Raw genomic sequence first — 22,417 nt, 5'->3', positions numbered from 1 at the left:
TTTTTTTTTTTTTTTAATCTTGTTGAGTTATGATTATCAAGCCATCGAGACTAGGTCAAATGGGTCCTGTCTGCAAGTTTGGGTGTTCTTGTGTTCTTGTGCGTCTCCCCTCACTTCATATCAGCTGGATGCTTCACTCAGCTCTAGCCCTCTGTTGCTCTCTCCTTGTTCATGGGCTCAAGCAGGTGTCCCCAGGTCTCACCACACTTTGGACTGAGCAGCTTTTCCTCTTCTCTCTCTCATCTCCAAGTCAGCGGGAGTCTATGGACCGTTGTTGAACTCAACCTATTTCTTCATGGCTGCCTTTCCCCCTCTTCCGCTCACCTGTAGACCACTGTGGTCGTCAGCAACCTTACATGCCTGCTTCTGTTTTCTCTTTGGAGTTTCAGTCTTAGAGGGGCTTTGCCCTGGAGGGACTTGATTGCTTGTCTTGATGGCTTCCTGGCGAACAGCTTGCTTATTCTTATAGTAGCCAGTCATACTGACATTTTTGTTTTGGGGTTTTCCTGATGATATTTCTTTGAAGATCTGTCATCTGTCACTCTAGCTGTTCCAGGCTGGCTTGTTTGTCCTTTCTAGTGGGAATGTCCCACCTCAGAAGGTTCTGAATGGGACTCAGGATTCCACCTAAGGCCCTACACACTGCAAAGGCTCTACAAGAGGCCTATTTCACTAGGCAAGTTCTAGAACCCCTTTTAGGTATTCCAATCAATTATAGGCTGAAGACAGATTTATAAGCTTTCTGTAATCAAGTTTCCTGACATTTCTTTTATTCCATTCAAGTGTCTATTTTACAATAGTAGGCAAGGGAAACCAATATTCATAGACCAGTCAATCATCTTAGTATTCTTTCCCTCTTCAAACTATGCCTAGATACCTGTATCACAGAACCCTGTTGTTCCAAGGTTGGGCATGCAGCACTGTTTACCTCTATCCCATTTATCCCATGCAAACCTGTCTCAGTGTTCCCCTATCTACCTTGTTCTCCCCCCCTTCTTGTATTGCTCTCCCTAATACCCGAAGTATGATGTGTCTGCCCCTTATCCTGTGCTCTGCTGCTGCCTCCCTCCACCTCCCCCTAACCCCTCCACCCCAACCCCACCATTGTGGTTACCTTATATTCCATTAACTTTTCCTTCCATTTAAGTCATCATGTTTTATCCTGTAATCTACCTAACCATCTCAACACCTGGATCTCCGTTCCTATGTGTTTACCTTCTTTCACCTTATAATTATTGTTTTGAACATAGACTGACCTCCCAGATCCTCTGAATTTGTTCATATAGTTTTATTCTGTTCTTGATTCTTCATTTGTCGATTGAGTTCCAAGTGGCGCTGTCACATATGTCAATCTCTGGTTGTCTGGTCGTGTTGATGCTCAGTACACATCCCTTTAGGATGTTTTTAGTGCAGAGTTGGCTTTGGCAAAATTCCTTAGCTTCTGTTTATCCTGGAATGTTTTGATTACACCGTTATATTTGATTGACAGCTTTGCTGGGTAGAGTATTCTTGGTTGGTAGTTTTTTTTCTTTCAGGTTTTTATATATTTCTCCCCATTGCCTTCTTGCCTGTGTGGTTTCCGCTGAAAGATCCAAGCTTAATCTGATTTGCTTGTCTTTGTATGTAACACTTCTCGTTTCCTTAGCTGCTTTCAGGATTCTGTCTTTATCTTTGATTTTGGAGAGCTTGATTATATATGTCTTGGTGATTTTCCTTTAGGGTCTGTCCTTTCTGGGGATTCGTTGAGCTTCTTGAATGTTTATCTTTTCATTTTTCATGATGTTAGGGAAATTTTCTTCCAGAAGCTCTTCAACTATCTCCTCTGTGGACTTGTGTGATTCTTCATATTCTGGAATGCCAATAATTCTTAAGTTATTCCTCTTCATGTTGTCCAACATGAATCTTAGGACTTCTTTAGATTTTTTTTTATCGTTTTCTTGCTTTTTCTTGTATCTTAGTAGTATTGAGAGATTTGTCTTCTAGATCACTAGTTCTGGCTTCCATCTCTTCAGTTCTACTCCTTTGCCCTTTCAGTGTATTGTCCATTTCTGATATTCTATTATTAATCATTTGCCCCTCTTTTTGTAGGTTTTGAATTGTTTTCAATGCTGTATCTCTCTTACTTGATTTTTCCTGTAACACTTTCCTGACTTCTTATTTTTCTCAGCTCCATTGTAATGGGTTTTGATACATTTTATAATCATTTTTCTGAATTCCTTCTCAAGCATTTCCAAAGCCTGCCCTCTCTTCCAGTATGGAGTGTAGGTCTCCCTCCAGCTCATTTGTCTCGTCACTTTATCTCAGTTTGTGGACATGTGCTGATATGGTCATCTGTTTCTGTTTCTTGGGCATATTCAGTAGTTAGCTGTGGCCTTAGGACTTAGATATGTGTGTGTGTTTTGGCATTTTTTTTATGCTTTCTGATTGCCTCCAGGAAGATGTGATCTTCCTTTTCACTCTTCTTATTCCTCAACTCAGAGTAACTGTTGCAGGTGTTGGTGTATGGCAGCTGGTATTAGTTCTTGTCTGGTTGTGGGATTTTATAAGGTGTGATTGTACCATGACTATATGACAGCAATTTCTGTCTCTTCTTGGGTAATGTGGGGAGAGAAAGAGCCCCCTAAAGGTAAAATGGGAACCAAAAAACAAAACAGCAACAGTAAAAAAAGACAGATTGGATGCTGTAGTCTATAATTGCAGAAAAGAGAGAAGGGAGGGTGGAATCTGTAGCCTAATATGAGTATGATTTTAATGTCCTCTTTCAGCTTCTTGCCTTCAAGGCCGCCTGAGAAATTTCAAGATGCCACTGTTGGTCATTATCATGTAACTCAGGATTTAATTTTCAGCCTGTTTCCTTTTTTTGTCTGCCTGTCGTACTCCACAACACCTGTTCAGGCCTTTTTACTAGTGATAAACAGTTCAGGGCCAGCTGTGGCCGTTTTGCATTTAGTGCTGCCATTTGGTTTTAAGTGGAAACTGTCCCTTTAAATTTTGAGGATATCTGTGTGCATGCGTAATAGAACCCTTTCGGGATGTGGTGGAATGTCCACTCAATCTGGTACCCCCTCTAGTCACCTGAATGGAGGTGCACAGACAATGAGAGACCAGTGAACAGATACAAAAAAAAAAAAAAAACAAAGAATGTCTACACCTTTATCTCCATGGTTCTGTCAGGCGTCCTTGGCTGCTCCCAGAGCAGCTGAGCGCCTTGGATTAGAAAGTGTTGAATTTCTTGCTTCTGCTACAAATTCCACTGGCTGTAAGCTTTTAAACTTTCTAAATATTCATTTATATGTGGTTCAGAGTTCTGGGACAATCCCATGAACCTGTTTGGTTCAGTATTCTGTGTTGTTACTGATGGAGCTCCTCACTGCATGTCTACCCTATCTGCATCTTGTTTGTTCCTCTTGAAGTCTTTTTCAGATAGTTCCTATTCCTGTTTTTCCTTACATGTTTCTCTTTCTGCTTCTTGGTCACTTGTTTGAGCCACTGTGTTTTATTTCTTCATGTAAACAGAAATTATCTGCTGATTTTGAAACATTGTGGTGGTGTTGTATATGTATTAAGTTGATGACTGTATGTTGGTATATTGTTAGGCCAGCGGCCTCCTGGTAGGCGTTATCAGGAGATGAGCTTGTGCACCATTCTCTGTTTGTGCTGTTCATGAAGTTCAGTTGGTTTTACCTGATGTTGGTTGTTATCATTTAGTCAATGTATAGAAGTTGGTATTGGCTCTTGCCCAGTGGGTTGGGGTACGGCTGTATTTGGGCTGTATGGACACATTTGCTGTCTCCTGTTTGGCAAGGCAAGAAAAGTAAACACACACACAAGAGAAAAGGAGACCAAGCAAACAATATAAAAAAAAAGAGAAAAAAGAATACATCCCCCACCCAGGTAACCAAACCAAAACTATGCATGAAACGTTTCTCTGGTGCCCTGTCGTCTGGTCAGGCCTTAACTTTTGTGCTAATACAGATCTGGTCTTGGGAGGGAAAAAAAAGAATACAAAAACCAAAAAGAGAAAAGAGGGAGTGGAAATAAAATAATAAAATAAAAAAGATAAAATTGAAAGAGAGGAAAGGAAAAGAACTACTAAACACTGTTTAGAACCGAAATGAATAAAAGGGAATGAAACCAGAGAGTAGTAAAAAAAACACAACAACAACAGAGGTTGTTAAAAAGGAAGAAAAAAGCAGTAGCAGCAGTTGAGAAAAAGAACCAGATAGTAAAGAAAAAAAAATAAAAAGGGAGCTAGAAATGATAGAAAGCAAGAGAGAGAAAGGCAAGGAAGAAAGCATAAACAAACAAAACAGTGAAAGGAAAAACACCAAGGGCAAGGTGCCTTACCCAGATAGGAGAAAATTTTGGGGTCTTCTCCAGCCAAGGACCTCGCATTGTTAGTGAGTAAGTGATGAGCCAGTGACAACCCTAGACGGACTTCCTGTAAAGCTATGTGTTGGATGTTCTGGGCACCCAGTTTGGAAGTGGTTGGTACAGACCCCACCCCAAAGCCATTGGAGAATCAGGGTTTTTCTGTCTCAGAGGACAACTGAAGCTGAGGTTCAGCTAGTCCAGGGCCGACCAGAACCAGCTCTCTGCAGGTCTGGAAGATGCTACGCTCGATTCCAGGTGCCATGGTTGGTGCTGCTACCTCCCCACATACTTTGATGAGACTTCAACAGCCCACAAAGCAGGAAACTCCCTGTGAGTGTATGTAGGTGAGGGCCCGCCACACGTGTGGTCACCAGGATAATGTTGGGCACAAGAAAAAAAATGTAGCCTCTCTCTCCACCAAAAGCAGTATACTTGTGCACCACCTACTGCCCACTTTGCTTCGTAGTCACCCGTGAAAGTTCAAGATGGCCACACTATGCCTGGCTGGCTGGCACAGATCACCAGTCTCTCCTTATTTGTCGTGTCTGCTCTGATGTTTCTCCTTGTAAACATTAGTCTACTTTTCTGTCCCTTCATCTGAAGCTCAGAGTTCCAGGACTGTCATCTGCATCTGTTTCATTTGGCTTTCTGTATTTTTGTTGTAGAGGGTCCATATGGGCTTTCTGTCTGGTCTGCCATCTTGCCGCCTCTCCTGCGCCCTCTTTCTTAGCTAGATATTTGGGCTTCTTGCAATGTTTGGCTATTATGAATAAAAACTGCTGTGAAAGCTATTATTTTTTAAACTTATATTTGACTTTGTTATGCAGTTTCTAAACAATATCTTCATTGATTCTCATCTGCTTTTCCAAAGTTTGCTCAATCACATTAGTGATGAGGGTTTTTTTTTTTCCTCCTTATGAAGGCTTTTATCCACATTTGTAGCTGTTTTTTTCCGCCACTTTGAAGAGGCTTGATTGCTTGGGGGAAGATATGGGTGTGCTTAAAGTTGCAAGTGTTAATGAGTGAATAACAAAACATTTTTCTTTTCAGATAGAGTGATGCATAATAAAAGAAAACTTCAGAAGCTTTCCAAGCTTCTTGAATTATAATTGAGTAGACCATTGCTTAGCTCATAGTAGATTTTGAAAAAATATATATGAATAAACGTGTCAAGTTATTTCAAAGACTGAATCAACACACATGTAACTTGATTGGACAAAAAGTATCAGTAGGTTAAGAAAATAGTAATAATAGGAGAAACATGATGAAAACCATAGGAATGCAATTTAGGAGTTCTTCTGTTTCCATTTGATAAGTTTGCTTTGGGGTTAGACTAAACTACATTTTCCTAGCCTTAGCTTCTGTGTCTAAAAATATTTCTTATGCCAGTAAAAATTTACTTCTCCTAAACAAGTATATATCTCAATTCACTAGTTCTCAAAGTTCAACATAGGTCACAGTTAACTTGGAGAACTTGTTGAATCAGACATTACCTGACCTCAGCTGCAGATTCTGTTTTTCGTAGGTTTGGGGTGGGACCTGAGAGCTTGCATTTCTCACAGATTCTGGTGATGCTGATGCTTTTGTTGTGGGAACCACACTCTAAGAATCACTGGTGAAGATCATTTGGATTTCTCCTTCCTAATATTGCCAATAAGTTATTGGTAAAATTGTTTTCTCCTAAATTGGATGGAAACCTTTTCTAACTTTTTTGAAGATAAAATTTTTAAATCAGAACTTTATGAAATAAAAACAACATTGTGTCCAATCCTTATGACCATTTTACTTGAGCTCAAGCCTCATTTTTTCATTTAGTAATTATTTTTTCAAGAACTATTTATTGGACTTCTGTTATGTGTTGTCGTTAAGTGTGTTGTTGAGTCAGTTTCAACTCATAGTGATCCTGTATAGGATTTCTGAGGCTTCAGATCTTAGAGGGAGTGGAAAACCTCATCTTTCTCCCATGGACTGGTGGGCTCAAAACACCAATCTTGTGGTTTGCATCCAGTGCTTATTTTACAGAGCCACCATGCTCCTCTGTTATGTGTTGTTGTTGCTAAGTGTGTCAAGTCAGTTCCAACTCATAGCAACCATGTATTGATTTCAAAGAAGCAGCTGGTGGGTTTGAACCACTGATCTTGTGTTTAGCAGTCCGGTGCTTATACTAAGGCACTGAGAATACAAAAACTAATAGAAACAGTGATAATTTTTGAACTCATTGAAGTTTATAATTCCTTAGGCATACTTCTTTTTATTAAAAAAGTTTTTATTGTGAATTGAGTGATAGATTGCATGGGAGAACATCAACTTTACATTTATCCTTTCGTATTTCGTTTCATTGCAATGATTACAATCACCTCCATGCATCATCAAACAACCAAGGAGTACACCCTGCAAGCCTGCCCCCCGGTCGTCAGTACACAGCCCCTCTCCTTCCCTAAGTCCAGAGTCCCCAGCCACTCCATCTCTCCATGTCATCATCTCTGCCTCATCTCTGGCATAACTGCTTCTCTGGATAGGGTCCCGCACTCTGCTCTTCTCCCTTGATGGTCCCAGGGTCCTCTTCCCCTGGACTGAAAAATCAACCACTCCCCTCCATTTGTTACAAAACGTCTACCTTTACATTTGCAGCACTCACAGTCAGTCCTGATAGCCATTATTCACTATTAAACCACAAGAGTCTTATCCCCATCTCCTTTCACCAACCCTGTCCAGACAGGTTGGAAACCACTCAGTAGAGAGTCTACCTTCCCCCGTGCCCTCTGGAACTAGGCTTCCTCTTGAAAGCTTGCAAACAAGTTACTTGTTGCCTTCATAGCCCCCCAGTTTTGGGTAGCCAATGTCTAAGTTGTCCATCCTTGTCATCCCTGTGTACTGAGAGGGTTGGAATGATCCTCGCTGTAAAGATTTGTTTCCTCTTTTGAGCTACTACATCCATAAGTATAGGTCAAGTTCATCAAATTATAGCAGATTACTCTTTTTATCCTCTTCTTTCTTGCTCTAGTCAAGTTCTGATCATCCAGCCATTGAAACCAGGTCAAGTGGGTACTGTTTGCAAGTAGGAGTGTTCTTCTGCATCTCCCCTCACTTCATATCAGCTGGACGCTTTACTCTCCACTCTAGTTCCTCTGTGGCCATGTCCCTGTTTCTGGGCCCAGGAGTCCCCAGGTCTTGCCATACTGCTGGTCAACCAGGTTTCAACCCAGGTTGACAGGGAGTCTATTGAACGTGGTTGGACTTAGCTCATAATTTCATTGCTGTTTTTCCCCTACTTCCAATTATCGGTAGACCAACGTGGTCACCAGCAAGACCACAAGGCATACTTCCTATTAAAGGGAGGAGACAAAAATACCCCTTATTTTAGTAATTCTGACAATCTAGAAAATCATTTCTAAAATTATTTTAGCTAAAAAGGGTGCCCTTTAGATAAATGTAGCTATAATTAGCAGTATTTTATGTTTTCTTCTTAAGGTTTGAGCAAGAATTAAATGTTTAAAATGTACTGTTAACCTTGTCAGGATAGAAATATTACGGTGTAAAAAACCCACCCAAGATGTGCTATCAATAATGATTCTACTAGTAATGTTCAAACTGAGAGACTAGTTAAGCACCATTCAGAAAATCATGGTTGTTTGGCATATCTGGTTTGATCATAATTAAATTTATTTTTATATTACCTAGTGCCATTTTTCTTTCCTGGGCAAAATCTTAACTGATGTTAAGAGTCTGTAGTAACATTACTGATATGATTGGATACAGTGTTTGAGTGGGGTTATCTGTAAACTAATTAAACTTCTACCCAAAAGCTATGATAATGTGATTGAGTCAGGTTTATTTGTTTGAGTGGTTTTATCAAGGTTAGTTGATTTCTTAGTTCCTCTAGTGTTGTGGGTAGTATTTGGAGATGTAGGATAAGCACTAAACAGCTAACTTGCAAGGTTGGCAGTTTTAACCCTCCAGCCACTCATTGGAAACTCTATACAGGGACATTATGAGTCAGAGCCAACTTGACAGCACTTTACAACATTGTCCCTTATCTGTAACACTGGTTGTGTAGTGGGTTATGCATTGGGCTGCCAGAATCCACCAGCTGCTCTGCAGGAGAAAGATGAGGCTTCCTGCTCCTGTAAAGGTTTATAGCCTCAGAAACCCTATACAGGGTGGCTATGAAATGGAATGAACTCAGTGGCACACCATCACCATCATTGTCCCTTATGAAGCAGAAACAAGACATATATCTAGTTAATTAAATTGTTAAAAGTGTTGGCATAATGAAAGAAGCGAAATATTTCGGGTTTGTATCTAGTATTGCAAATGTTAGCTGTTTTTCCACTTTTTCCTACTTGAATGGATATACACACATATAATCGAAAAGAAATCTTTCCTTTTGATAGTTTGATTTGGCATTTTCTAGTTTAAGGGGAAAAAAGTACTTTTGTGATGAGAGGCAATACTATTAATTAGTTGAATCTACCAAGGAACTTTACAGCTCAGCTTGCAAAACCAAAAAATGATCTTGAGGGATAATTTGAAATTTCGGAAGTAGTCATTATTTATTCTGGTCCGTAAAACAGTATGTACTGAAGTAGGTAGAAACTGAAGTGAAATTTATAAATGACTTATACTTCATTTAAAAAGAAAAACTGGTGTTTTGGTTTGTTGGTTTTGAGAATGGGTTTGACTTATGTGTTTGGTTTAAATGTTAGTCAGTTTTGCCTTGGGTTAAGTGTACTGCAGGAAAAAAAAGTTGAACTAACTGAACAATGTATTTTAATACTTTGGAATTTCAGAGATGCTGCCTATGGAAGCTGTACTTTCTACATTACTCTTCTCGACTGTTTTCATGCAGTGAAGAAGGTAGGTGACTTATAGAGTATGTGTTGGAGAAGTAAGTATAGCCCAAGGAAACCTAGGCCTTCTTTCTCAAAGATCTGTGTATTAGGATCTCTTCTGGAAGTATATGATATGTTAGTACTGTACCAAACCAGAAAACAGTTTACTCCATATCTCTGAGTGCTTTTTTGCATGAGTGGGCAAGAAGGGGGAAGGGTAAACCAATTAAAAAGGAGGAAGGATGAGCATCAGTTAAATGTGTTGAGGCCCTGAATCCAGAGTTGATTTTGAGCATATTGTGACTTTTAAAGAAAAGTAAAATGATTGTTGGTTTTTAGTCTTGGATTTATATAAGTTATGGGTCAGTTTTCCACAGATACTTACAACAGACACTTTAAAGGAAAACCTCATTTCCGCCTTCTAGCTGTTAAACAAATTCTAGGTGGAGAGAAGAATTTGAAAAGCCCATAAGGTTTTTTTTTTTTACAAGGTTTTATGTACAAGTAGGTAGATTGCTACTGCTTTCTTGAAACACTTTAAAAATAACTCCCGTGTATTACAATTTGCAAGATGTCCTGGTGGCACAGTGCGATAAAGCATCAAAACCTACCAGCTGCTCTGTGGGGCTGAAATGTGGTAGTCTACTTCTAGAAAAAGGTGCAGCCCTGAAAACATATGGGGCAGTTGACTCTACTACTCTGTCCTGTTGGATCAGCATTTGTTTGGTTTTGTGTTACAACCAGGGCTGCTGTCTTGACTCTCTTGCACCCCTTTCACATCACCTTCTGAAGAAAAGGGTCCCATGCAATTTGCAATGCAGATGGCCATGTTTATAACACTCACTCAGATATTGTTTTTGAATGTTAGGGTGGTGGTGGTGTGCCGTTGAGTTGGTTGTTGTTGTTGTTGTTGTTAAGTGCCGTGGAGTTGGTTCTGACTCATAGCGACCCTGCACAGGGTATCCAAGGCTGTAAATCTTTACGGGAGCAGAACACCTCTTTCTCCCGCGGAACCGCTGGTAGTTTCGAACTGCTGACCTTGTGGTTCACAGCCCGATTCATAACCACTACGCTACCAGAGCTCCAACTTATACGACCCCGTTATAGGGTTTCCAAGGCTGTAAATCATTACAGGAGCAGAAAACCCCATCTTTCTCCCGCAGAACGAATTGTGGATTCAAACTGCTAATTTGTGGTTGACAACCCAAAGTGTAACCCACTTCGCTACCAGGGCTTCTTTGAATGTTGGGGTAGCACAAGAAATTCAAGTTGTAAATCAATAGCCACTGGATCAAATAAACCCTCACCGATATCTCAAGTTTATGTAATTTTTTTTTTCCTCCCAGAGGTAAAAGGAACACAAATTTATCTTCTCAAATAATAAAACATGGTGACTTTCTGAGAAATTTGATAGAAATTTTGTCTTAAAATGAGAGGACTAACTGGTAAATGAATTCAGAGATTAATTAGCATGCCATATGTGGCAATGGAGTTTGGGAGTTGTTTTTTTTTTTTTTTTTTAATTTGAGTCCAGTAATTATGAGGTAATTGTCCTAAGCCCTGAAGTGACTCAATCAGGTCTTAGTTTAGGCAGGTAATAGACAGAATTGAACACCTAGAGACAAGAGGAACAGTGGGTGTAAATGGCACCTTCCAATTGCAACTGCAGTCCCAGCCAGATGGACCTCAGCGAACTTCTAATGTTAGCAGGTAAATTTCCAAGGTCTCCCTCTCTCTACTTCACCACCTTTACAAAAAAAGAAAAGAGAAATGAAGGGACATGGATGTGATCTACTCTAACAGTTCCTGTCAGTGTTTAGTGCTCATTGTTATGTCTTGGCTTACCTTGTGTCAGATATTGCATCTAACGTCCAAGTAGCTAGTATTGAAGGAGCAGAGCCCTGGTGGTATTGTGGGATCAGCATTAGGCGCAACTAACTGTAAAGTCCAGTCACTCTGGAAGACAAGGCTATCTGCTTCTGTAGAGATTGACTGTGTCAGAAATCCTGTGTAGGGTGTTATGCGTCAGAATTGACTTGATGGCAGTAAATTTACCTTTTTTTTGAGTATAGGTCAAAAATGGTTTTTTTCACACTATAGTTGATTGGTTATGTGCAAAGGAGTCGGTTCCGACTCATAGCTTCCCTGTATAAGGTTTCTGCGGCTGTAAAGCTTTACAGGAGCAGAAAGCCCCATCTTTTATCCTGTGGAACAGCTGGTAGTTTCAAACTGCTGAGTTTGAAGTTAGCAGCCCTACTTGTAACCACTACGCTATCAGAGCTCCTTTTTTCACACTATACTTAGCTTTATTAAAGGGTCAGCAGCTTCTGATTTTTTGTTTCCACATTATTACATGTGAATGCTTTTGAATATTAATGCATTTGTGAAATATTTATGTAATTTTGCCTTAATGGGATCTCCTTATGAAATTCAAAGGAAAATAGGAATTGCTTGTGAAACATCACTAGTCCAAGTATCATAAAATATATTGAACATCTCTGAATACAAAGAAATAAAATTCATTACTGATTTGATTTAGGAATTAATTGTTGTCAAGTCAGTTGTGACACATGACAACCTGGTATAGAGTTTCCGAGGAGTGGCTGGTGTTTTTGAACTGCAGCACCACACCAGGACTCCATTATCTTACAACGCCACACCAGGACTCTGTTGTTGTTAAGTGCCATTGAGTAGGTTCCGACTCATAGCGACCCTGTGTAGGGTTTCCGAGGAGCGACTAGTGAGCTTGAACTGTTTAACTTACAGTTCAGACTAACTTTGCAGCCCAGCATATTAACTCACAATGCTATAACAGAACTCCAGGACACCATTGTTGTTGTTGTTAGGTGCCATCAAGTCCGTATCGACCCATAGCAACCCTGCATAGAGTTTCCAAGGAGCAGCTGGTGAGCTTGAACCACCGACCTTGCATTTCAAACGGCTTTGCAGTCTGGCACATTAACCCACAGTGCCACACCAGGACTCCAGGACACCATTAGAGATTAAATAATTAAACCTGAAATGAAGGTGTTCTGCCCTTCTTCTTTTACATTCATACATCAGTACTTTAAATTGGCTAATCAGAACCATCCATTTTGAATCAAAAGTGCCTGTTGTCCAAGAATTCTCTTTATTTATTTTGGTCAAGGATTCTTGCAATAGAAAATCTAGCTCAGTGGTCAGATAGTGAGAACATGTGTCAGAGGCTCTCAGCTCTCAGCTCGTCCTTGTCTCAGAAAATAGAGGTTCTGCTTATTTGATTTAGCATGATTTTCCTTCCACAACTGAGAGTGGGGCTAAAGGATGACAGAGAAGTTGCCTATCATTTTTATGGAAAGAATTGTTTTTTCCCTCAAATATTTCAGTTTTAGTGTTAATCCCTGGGCTGACTTTAATATGTGTTGTTGTTGTTATGTGTTGTCAAGATACTTCTGACTTATAGCAATAGGGCTTCCAAGAGTTTCTGGTGGGTTTGAACTGCTGACCTTGCGGTTAGCAGTTCCGTGCTTATCCAATAGTGAATATGTTGTTGTTGTTAAGTGCCAGCAAGTTGATTTTGACTCAGAGACCCTATATAAGGGCTCCCGAGGAGTGGTTGGTGGGTTTCAGCTGCTAGTCTTGTTATTAGTCCAGTGCTTTCTATTAATTCAAGACTAACTTCAAAAGAAATTTTAAAAGAGGATATTCATAAAATGTGGGATTGTTTGAGATAAATGAGCACATGGTTTCTTCCTCTTCATTCTTTGTTTAGAGATCACTGGACTGTACATTGTATTTCAAGGCTAAATTTGAAATGCAGTTTCAAATTTCTGAATGGTATTAATCTGCTTAGTAGTAGCATTAGTCTTAAGATATGACTATATAACTATATAGGATGACTGATGAAATAAAAATAGAAAATCAAGTATCATTAAGATAAATATTTTTGTAACTCATTTTCTAGGTAATGGAAATATTTTAAATGTTTGGCTCATTTTATTTGAAAACTGTTAAATGAAAAATAATCTAAATATAAGAGTACTTTTCTGGGTTGCCTCCTAATGTTAGTATTATGAAACTGGATCTTAAATTGCTCCTTTATTTGCATCTTTGTTTAAAAGGTTTCTTTTGGATTTTAGGCAATGCAGTATGGCTTCCTTAATTTCAACTCATTTCACCTTGATGAATATGAATACTATGAAGTAAGTTTTCATGGATACTGTTTTTAATATTTTCAGTTATTTGCTTTGCTTACAGAAGTGGTAATTAAAAAAAAAAAAATTGTGTACTTTAGACATAGAAAATAGAAGTCAAAGTTTTTATTTATCTCAACACTACCCATTTCTCCAAGCCCATTTCTTAGTAGGGCTTTTGTATTGAATATATGTATATCTTTTCAGAGTGAATGAGATTTTTCTAAAATTAGTTTAAATATTTTTGTAGTACTGATGAGTTTTATACAATGATTAAAGAACCCTGATGACGTGGTGGGTTAGGCACTGGTCAGCAGTTCAAACTCACCAGCTGATCGAAGGTAGAAAGCTGAGGCTGTCTGTAGTTTGAGACCCTGTAGAGGAGTGCTGTAAGTCAAAGTTGACTCGATAACAGTAGATTGGGTTTTTATACAATGATTAGATGAGCTGTTTGTAAACCCTTAGCACCAATGAGAGCTGGCTTAGTAATTAGTACCTATGCCATCATTTCTGGAAAAAATTCCATTTTATCATAACTTTTTAAATGTTAAGTTAGGATACTGTGATTGCAAGTTAAAGTGTCTCAAAAAAAATGACATAAGTGAAAAAAAAAAACACATTAGTTTACATAAATGAAAAGTCCAGGAAGCAGGCGTGACTTCAAGCATGACCAAATTCAGGTGCCCAAACAATTAGCAGTTGGACTAAGCTAGCTTCGTTCTCAGATCCACTTTCTCTAATAGTAACAAAGATGGCCAGCCACCATCAGCTTTCATCTAACAGTTTGGCAAACTTATCAGAAAGAGAGCACTCAGAACCTGCAGTAGATCTAAGGATACCTATGATTGGCCAGGCATAGATCAGGTGCATGTCTCTGTATCAGCCTGCAACCTATCTATACCAGTACTCTGGCCAGACCTAATTTTCTGGCCATCCCAGGAGCTGGTCCTGGAATCAACTCTACTAAACCACACAGACTAAAAAGAGGCAGAAGAAACTCCAAGGCAGGCAGAACAAGTGTCCTGTACATTTAAATCTTTAACCCCTGATCCCCGACCCCCACCATAGAAAGACTAATGCTACTGCACTTATACCACCCTACCCTAGTATAGTTCAATAATGAGTGAGATGCTATAATAAAAGTCTTTTTAAGTAAAAATATTTGTAGTTTGCTACATTATCTTAAACAGTCGATACTGTGTAGTTCTCTTGAGCCTAATACTCTTTCTAATAGTGGAAGGATTACCCAGGAAACTTGAATCATTATCTGGAATCTTTAGATAACTTTTTTCATAATCAATTTCTAAATTAATTGCTATGTTAAACTAAGTTGATAGTTTTGAACAATTATTATTGTAATGTACTAAGTATTGTTGTTAAGTGCCATCCAGTCAGTTCCGACTCTTAGTGACCCTGTATCAGGTTTCCAAGGGAACAAACTTGAACCAGCGACCTTGCGGTTCAAACTGACCTTGCAGTCCAGTGCATTAACCTACAGCACCACACCAGTACTAAGTATGTGAAACCATTATATGGCTCATTAGGACCAAACAAATCTTATCTTCACTGCTATGAAACAGTAGTCTGTTTCTAACTGCCATCTTCAAGTACTATTGACTTTTTTTGTGTGTATGCTTGACCTTATTAAACATTTAAAATAAATCACACTTTTTAGGTAAGCAAAATTGCTAAGAACAATAAGTTAGTGTTATTTTAATATAGTACAATGATGCTTTGAGTGTTATTAAGGAATAATATAGGCATTACTTAGCTCCTTCCAATACTGGAGAGATTGGGGATGAGGGGTAGGGCATGCACACACATTTTCTTTGCCATCAGTGAAACTTCAAGACACAGGCAACAGTTTAGGCCAGAAATAATAAACTGACTACTGTTTATGATAAGTAGACCACGGACCAGTTATGTTGATAAATACATTAAGTAATCAGTTCGATGTGTTTACATGTTTTGAATGAGTCTAAAATTATTGCTGTTAGGATTTTAGTTCATACATACATAGGTTTATTCTAAACAAAGTATATTTAAGCATGTCTCTGCAATTAATGGCTGACTGCAGACAAGTTCTCTTTATACTGTCTCATTAGGGTGTTTTTGTTTTGTTTTTTATGGCATAGAAAAAAGTGATTTTGAGGTCAGGACTAACACCAAATGTTTAGCAAATCTCAAATCACTGAAGCACTTTGCAACATGTTTATGGGACTGCTGCCCCGTATAAAACACTAGTTTTTAAATGGATCAGCACTTTAAGGAAAGTTAGGGAGACATCAAAGATGAGTCAGAGAAGGACGACCATCAGCCTAGATGAATGAAGAAACTGAAGTGGTAGAAGAAAGCCATAGAATTACACTGATATGAAACTGAAATTGGGCTCTCACATTGTTGAACATTTTCATTTCAAAGTGCGTATGTTAGCCTCAGCAAGTTTTCAGCTCAGTGGGTGCCAAAAGCTCATTAAGATCAGCTGCTAGTTCAAAGAACTGGTCTTTCCATAAATCTTTTAGCAAGATTGAGTCTAATAAAGACAATTTTATGGAACAAATGGTAGCTAGAGACGAATCTTGTATTTACCCATGTGATTCAGAGAGCAAGATTCACTCAAAATGGTGACTGCTGAGGGGAAGAGCTAGACCAGTTAAATTCAAAGCAGAGAGCTCAGCTCAGAAATTTTCTGATGACTACTTTTTGAAGTTCCAAAGGGGTAATCTTGATAGATTTTTCTCAAAGGATGACCACAGGGTTTTATTATGAAGAAGCTTTAAGAAAGTCAAAACCTGCATTGGTTAGAAAAAGACCAGAAAAGTTGGGCCAAGGAATTATTTTCCATCTTGATAATGTATCTGCTTAGTCTTCAAGGATAACAATGACTGTCCTATGAGAATTTCATTGGGAAACCTAACCCGATCCATCCTTTGTTGTTGTTGTTAAGTACTGTGGAGTCGGTTCCGAATCATAGTGACCCTGTACAGGTTTTCCGAGGCTGTAAATCTTTATGGGAGCAGAAAGCCTCATCTTTCTCCTGCGGAACCACTGGTGCTTTCAAACTGCTGACCTTGAGGTTGGCAGCCTGACTAGTAGCCACTACGCTACCAGAGCTTCCTTTACAGTCCTAATGTTGCCCCTTCAGACTTCTTTTTGTTCTCCAAACTCAACATTTAAAAGGAAAACAAATTGAGTTCCACAAGAATGCCACAACTTCGTTTTGTAATGGCATAAATCAGAGTGAAGATCTCTTCAGGTAAGGATTAGAGAAATAGATGGCAATACCACTTTCTAGAAGAGTTTTGACCTAGATGGGGGTTATGTCGAGAAACAGTAGTATCTCATATTGATATATTAGTAAGTGTCTGAAATTGTAACAGTACTTTCTGACTTACCCCTTATATTTCATTGATTCCATGATGTCCATGTTTTTCATGTGTTTTCTGAATTCAGGGTGCTTCTTATACTCTATGATGTCTGCAGTCCAGTGAAATCTGGTGGTTGCCAACATCCTAAAGCACAGATTTCTGGTTTAATTTTGAAATAAGAACCTTTGGCAACACTTTTCCTTATTACTTCTTGGACCTTTTAGTGTGGAACACAAACACACCAATTTCCCATGTTTGATAAATATGTCACGTAAACTTATTTTGTATACCTACCTGACCCCTGTCCAAGCAACTGTTGGTTTATTTCTTATCCATTCTCACATATAGAGAACCCCGTTGCAATACTTTCTTGTTTATACTTACTAGCTCTTGCTTATTCCACAATCAAGAGACTCCTATTTTTAGCTTACAAGTCTTTGTGGATCCCTTACTTTATTAGATACATATCTTTTGTTAAATTTGAACTTTACTTATGTTACAACTGTAATAATATCTCAAGCTGAAGGGCTTAAAAGCAGGAAGTAGCATATTTTAATATCCCTGCTTATTTATAGAGACATACTGTGCACTTGGGGTCTTGGTGAGCTTTGTGAAAATTTTTGATTGACTTACTTATTAAATAGTAGCAAAATGATGGAAAGATAGCACTGTAAAAACATAAGTAAGTATATATTGAGAATTCATGTTTTCTCCTTTGTTCAAGGACTCACAGTTACTCATATTGGAAACCAGTTAGTTTCCATTGAAGATAGAGCAGTTCCCAGGTCCTTCATACTAAGATTAAAAAAAAAAATTTAATTGTTAATTGACACCAACTATAATGAGAACTTTCAAATAGGCTAGCCAAAGTACTTAGTGTAAGCAGCAATCAGCTCTGTTTTCTACAGGCTGACTGACCACTTTGGTAAGGTGATCAGACCAGGGGAAGTTAACTGTTCCCTAGGAATATTCATAATAGGCTGAATGTTTGTCTGCTATCTCATGGTCATTCAGAAACGGATTTTGTACCTGCCAGGACTCTCTTTGTTAGGGGGTGGGGCGACTGGGATAGGAGTTAAAGTCTAAATATGAATTTTTTCTGCCTTATTTTGCAGAAAGCAGAAAATGGAGATTTAAATTGGATAATACCAGATCAATTTATTGCCTTCTGTGGACCTCATACAAGAACCAGGCTTGAAAGTGGTATGCCAAAACATGAAATGTGGAACCAGTATGTTTTTGCTGTCAAAAGTGTCCATCCTCCTCGTTCCTTTGAAAGAGAACAAAGAGCTAAACTAATCTTCAAGTCTTCACTGTCTAAGTATACTCGATCACTTGAATATATCCTTCTATACTATTTTTAACATTTATTTTGTTTTTTATTATTACATCAGGCTGCTATTCAGTTCCCAATCCAGATGCTATTTTTACCCAGTTTCCGTTGAAACTTTTATCTGTTGTTTTCTTTCTTCATTTTACAAGATCTGGTGCATTTCTTTATGTAGGTTACCACCAACATTCGCCTGAAGCTTATATTCCATACTTTAAGAATCACAATGTTACTACCATTATTCGCCTGAACAAAAGGATGTATGACGCCAAACGCTTTACTGATGCTGGTTTCGATCACCATGATCTTTTCTTTGCGGATGGCAGCACCCCTACTGATGCCATTGTCAAAGAATTTCTGGATATTTGTGAAAATGCTGAGGGGGCCATTGCGGTGCATTGTAAAGGTATGTGTTTGAAAGTGGTTCAAGAATGGCACATGTCTGTGCATTCATGTGAGAACATGCCATTCTTATTTAAGTTATGTGTCAGAAGGTGTGACGCTGCCTTTATTTTAAAAGAATACTTTTTAAATCCTCACTTCTTATGAAAAGAATAATAACTGGAATAATATTCATAGGTAGCCCTACAAAGGCTTATTACATTGGAATGCATTCATTCATGCAACCAGTCATCCTTTAGGATGCCTACAGAATGATAGATCTAGGGTGCAGAGGGGCCCTCATGGCATAGTGGTTAAGCGATTGGCAAGTAACACAAAGTCTGTGGACCCACCTAGCAGCAGCTCTGCAGGAGTATGCTTCTTTAAAGACTGACAGCCTTGGGATCCCTATGGTGCAGTTTTCCACTGTCCTGCAGTGTCTCCAGGAATCCAGATCACCTGATAGCTGTGGTTTAGGTGCATCAGTAGTGGTTACGAATCGGGCTGCGAACCTTAAGGTCAGCAGTTCGAAACTACCAGCTGCTCCGCGGGAGAAAGATGAGGCTTTCTACTCCCGTAAAGATTTACACCCTCGGAAACCCTGTACAGGGTTGCTATGGGTCGGAACCGACTCGACGGCACTTAACAACAACAGGTTCATCAGTGAGCAGAGTAGACTCCAAGATCTTTCTGTGTGGAGATCACTGCCTCTCTCAGGTTGCTTGTTTATAGTAGCCACAGCAGTGCCTTGTGCTTACTAATAATATTTGATGAGTGAATGAATGACTATGTAAAATTACATTGTACTAGTATGGATGTACCAGAATTTATTCTATTCTCCTTGTTATGAAAGATTCAGCGTAAGTTTTTTTTAAAAAAAAATTTTTTTTTTATAATAAGCAATGAACTTCTTCTTGACAACAGAACTTCCAAATTTTATCTTATTCATGACACAGTCCCCTTTTGAAATCTCCTGAATTAAAACTTAGTTCTAAAGTGTCCAGTTGGCCTCTATCTTACGCTTTCTGTGACTTCAAAATTATTTTCCATAATTCCTTCTTCTTGTTGTTATGTGCCATGGAGTTGGTTCCGACTCATAGCAACCCTGTACAGGGTTTCCGAGGCTGTAAGTCTTTACGGGAGCAGAAAGCCTCATTTTTCTCCTACGAAACAGCTGGTAGTTTTGAACTGCTAACCCTGAGGCTAGCAGCCCGATTTGTAATATTGTGATCCTCTTTGTTAAGAGATTGAGTTCCTGCTCCTATTTTGTACTTTGCACTATTGGTGGTGGTTTGTGATTTGCACTGATCATGATCACTGATCTCTCTCCTTAAGGTATTTATAAAATGGATGATAAGTCACACAAGAAAGGTGTGAATGGGTTCTTTGGAATTTAAAAAACAAGAGTAAAAAATTGTACCTGAACAGTTAGAATAGGCATTGCTGATGTAGCATATGATTTCAATAAGCAAAATATAGAAAAGAACATTCTAGGCTGAGATAATGAAGGGTTAGAGTTTATTAGAAGTGAGTGGTTCTATGTCCCTATAGATAGGTGGCTTTCAGCCAGGGCGCTTTTGTCTCCCAGGGGAATTTTGGTACCATCTGGAGATATTTTGGTTACACCTAGGGGAAGATACTATAGGTACCTAGAGGGTAGAAGCCAGGGTTGCTGCTAAGCATCCTATGATGTACACACCCACAACAGCCAGAAATGTCAGTAGGACCACTGTTGAGGAATGCTGCAGCAGACTAGTGACTTATTAAAAACCTGAAGAGGATTTGATACGATTTAGGTGCTGTGGGCTACTGTGTCAGACTACAAAGAGGTTTGAACTGCAAGGTCAGTGGTTCAAGCTTACCAGCTGCTCCTTGAAAACCCTATACTGGGTCACTGTGGGTCAGAATTGACTCAACGGCACTTAAGAACACAGCAACAACAATCTTATTTTGAGGAGAAAACTTATGACAGTAGAGTTTGGACTGGGGAGTAAACAGTGGTATTAGGAGGCAGGAATAATAATCTACATAAGAAGAAAGGGGGACATCAGCAATGCTATTGTAAAAGTATGTCAAAGAACAGTTATGAAAGTAGAGTTGAGAAAACTGTTGGATGAGGAGTAAGTGCAAGATCTTCAAGCCTGAGTTTCTGGAAAGATGGTGCTAACCATTAGGAGAAAACACTGCATTCTTTCAGAATCGTTTTCAGAATAGCTCATCTCGATTTGGGCTACACAAAATCACTCGGGGGATGTGAAAATCCCTGTCCCCAGGCTGTAATCCATATAAATTAAATTAGGATTCTGGAGGTGAGACCAGTGATTTTTAAATTCCCAGATAATTCCAGTGTGTAACAAGCTTGAGAACACTGCTGCAGGAGGGAGAGTAAAAAAAAACCTTCCTGCCTAACAAAATTCTGTAGTATGTATATATGAAGTCAGGTTTCACTGGTTTCTTTCTTAGCTGGTCTTGGGAGAACTGGCACTCTGATCGCCTGCTACATCATGAAGCATTACAGAATGTCAGCTGCTGAGACCATTGCTTGGATCAGAATCTGTCGACCTGGCTCAGTGATTGGACCACAGCAGCAATTTTTGGTGATGTAAGCCAATGAAAGCTTTTGTAATTCCTCAGAGAACAAGTGGGTCTCGAAGTTAAATGGATTAAGAAGTAGAAGTCGAATTTACTTCTGATGGGAAGTAAAGTGTTTCTTAGTCTCCAGTAACAAGAGGTAGTCTGAGGGGTAAGTTGTTTATGTGTTTGTTTCTGGAAAGCTGTATTTTGATATTGTTATTTAAATGCTCTAGGAAAGAAGCAAGCCTGTGGCTGGAAGGTGACTATTTCCGTCAAAAGTTAAGAGGCCAAGAGAATGGAAAACATAGAGCAGCTGTCTCAAAACTCCTCTCGGGTGTTGATGACATTTCAATAAATGGGGTCAAGAATCAAGACAAGCAAGAACCTGAACTGGTAATCGAACCTTTCCCATCACTCTGTTGTACTTGCTTTAAATGCTGTTGAAAACCTTTTAGTGCATGGAAAAAAACTGTAGGTAAAAATAATAAAGTACCTTTTGAGGGATTATTGTCACATATTCTTTTTTATATTTATAGCCTTCTCTAGGAATATTGTACTTCTAATTGTTAAAACAGGGTTGTGTGTCCATAAACTACTTTTTATTTACTAGATACAGGTGAAAAGAAGAGGTATGTAAAGTAAGCTCTTTATATCGACTTAGTTACATTTCCCCTCCAACCTCTTTTCCATTTCATGGTAACTCATTTAGGGAAATGGTAAGTCTCAAATAGAGAACATAGGGCTTAACAGGTAGCAGTCTTAAATTAAGTGGCAGTGAGGTTGATTGGGAAGTTTTTGAAAGAATGTTTTCTAAATGGAAAATTTAGATTTCTGAAAAAGTGACCTGTAACTTTATTTTGAATAGAAAAACTATTTTGGGGTCCTGCAAAAGCTTGATGTGTATATCTGAGGGGACTTCAAAGTGTATGTGGAGCAATTCTGTTGTCTTTTCATTCTATTTTTCCACGAAGTTTTAGAAGCCCCCTCATATCTGTGTCTGTATTTGAGTAAGAGTAGCATTAATAGGTACGACTTAAATAATTTTTGTGTTAAGTGTTGTTGAGTCAATTCTGACTCATAGTGACCTTGTATAGGGTTTCTGAGGATAAGCTGGTGGGTTTGAACTGGCAATCTCTGTGGTTCGTAGTCTAGTGCTGATATTTTTTTACTTACACAGTACAGTGATGACGATGAACTCAATGGAGGGACACAAGGTGACAGACTTCGGGCCCTGAAAAGCAGAAGACAATCAAAAACAAACATTATTCCCCTCACGTGAGTCTGGTTTCCTTTGTGTGGTTAATGTTGTTTAATATGCATGTGAGCTCCTTCATAGTAGAGTATATAGTATGCCACTTTAAAACAATTATCAATATTACTTAAAGC

General features: G+C 38.9%; 1 protein-coding gene across 4 annotated transcripts in view; it reads left to right on the top strand.

Moving 5' to 3' along the window:
• CDC14B (cell division cycle 14B) overlaps nucleotides 1–22,417 on the top strand; it is a 156,728-nt gene that overhangs the window by 114,129 nt on the left and 20,182 nt on the right. For all 4 annotated transcript variants that reach the window (XM_006867646.1, XM_006867645.1, XM_006867648.1 and 1 more), the window contains exons 6-12: nucleotides 9,165–9,231; nucleotides 13,325–13,387; nucleotides 17,862–17,949; nucleotides 18,252–18,482; nucleotides 20,921–21,059; nucleotides 21,265–21,424; nucleotides 22,209–22,306. In XM_006867646.1, the coding sequence (XP_006867708.1) occupies nucleotides 9,165–9,231; nucleotides 13,325–13,387; nucleotides 17,862–17,949; nucleotides 18,252–18,482; nucleotides 20,921–21,059; nucleotides 21,265–21,424; nucleotides 22,209–22,306 (846 nt within the window). The remainder of the gene's footprint in view (nucleotides 1–9,164; nucleotides 9,232–13,324; nucleotides 13,388–17,861; nucleotides 17,950–18,251; nucleotides 18,483–20,920; nucleotides 21,060–21,264; nucleotides 21,425–22,208; nucleotides 22,307–22,417) is intronic.

Source organism: Chrysochloris asiatica, unplaced genomic scaffold (genome assembly GCF_000296735.1).
Source record: "Chrysochloris asiatica unplaced genomic scaffold, ChrAsi1.0 scaffold00107, whole genome shotgun sequence".
NCBI classification, from domain to species: Eukaryota; Metazoa; Chordata; class Mammalia; order Afrosoricida; family Chrysochloridae; genus Chrysochloris; species Chrysochloris asiatica.
The sequence above is the reverse complement of the archived record's forward strand: the minus strand, read 5'-3'. Positions and strand labels throughout refer to the sequence as shown.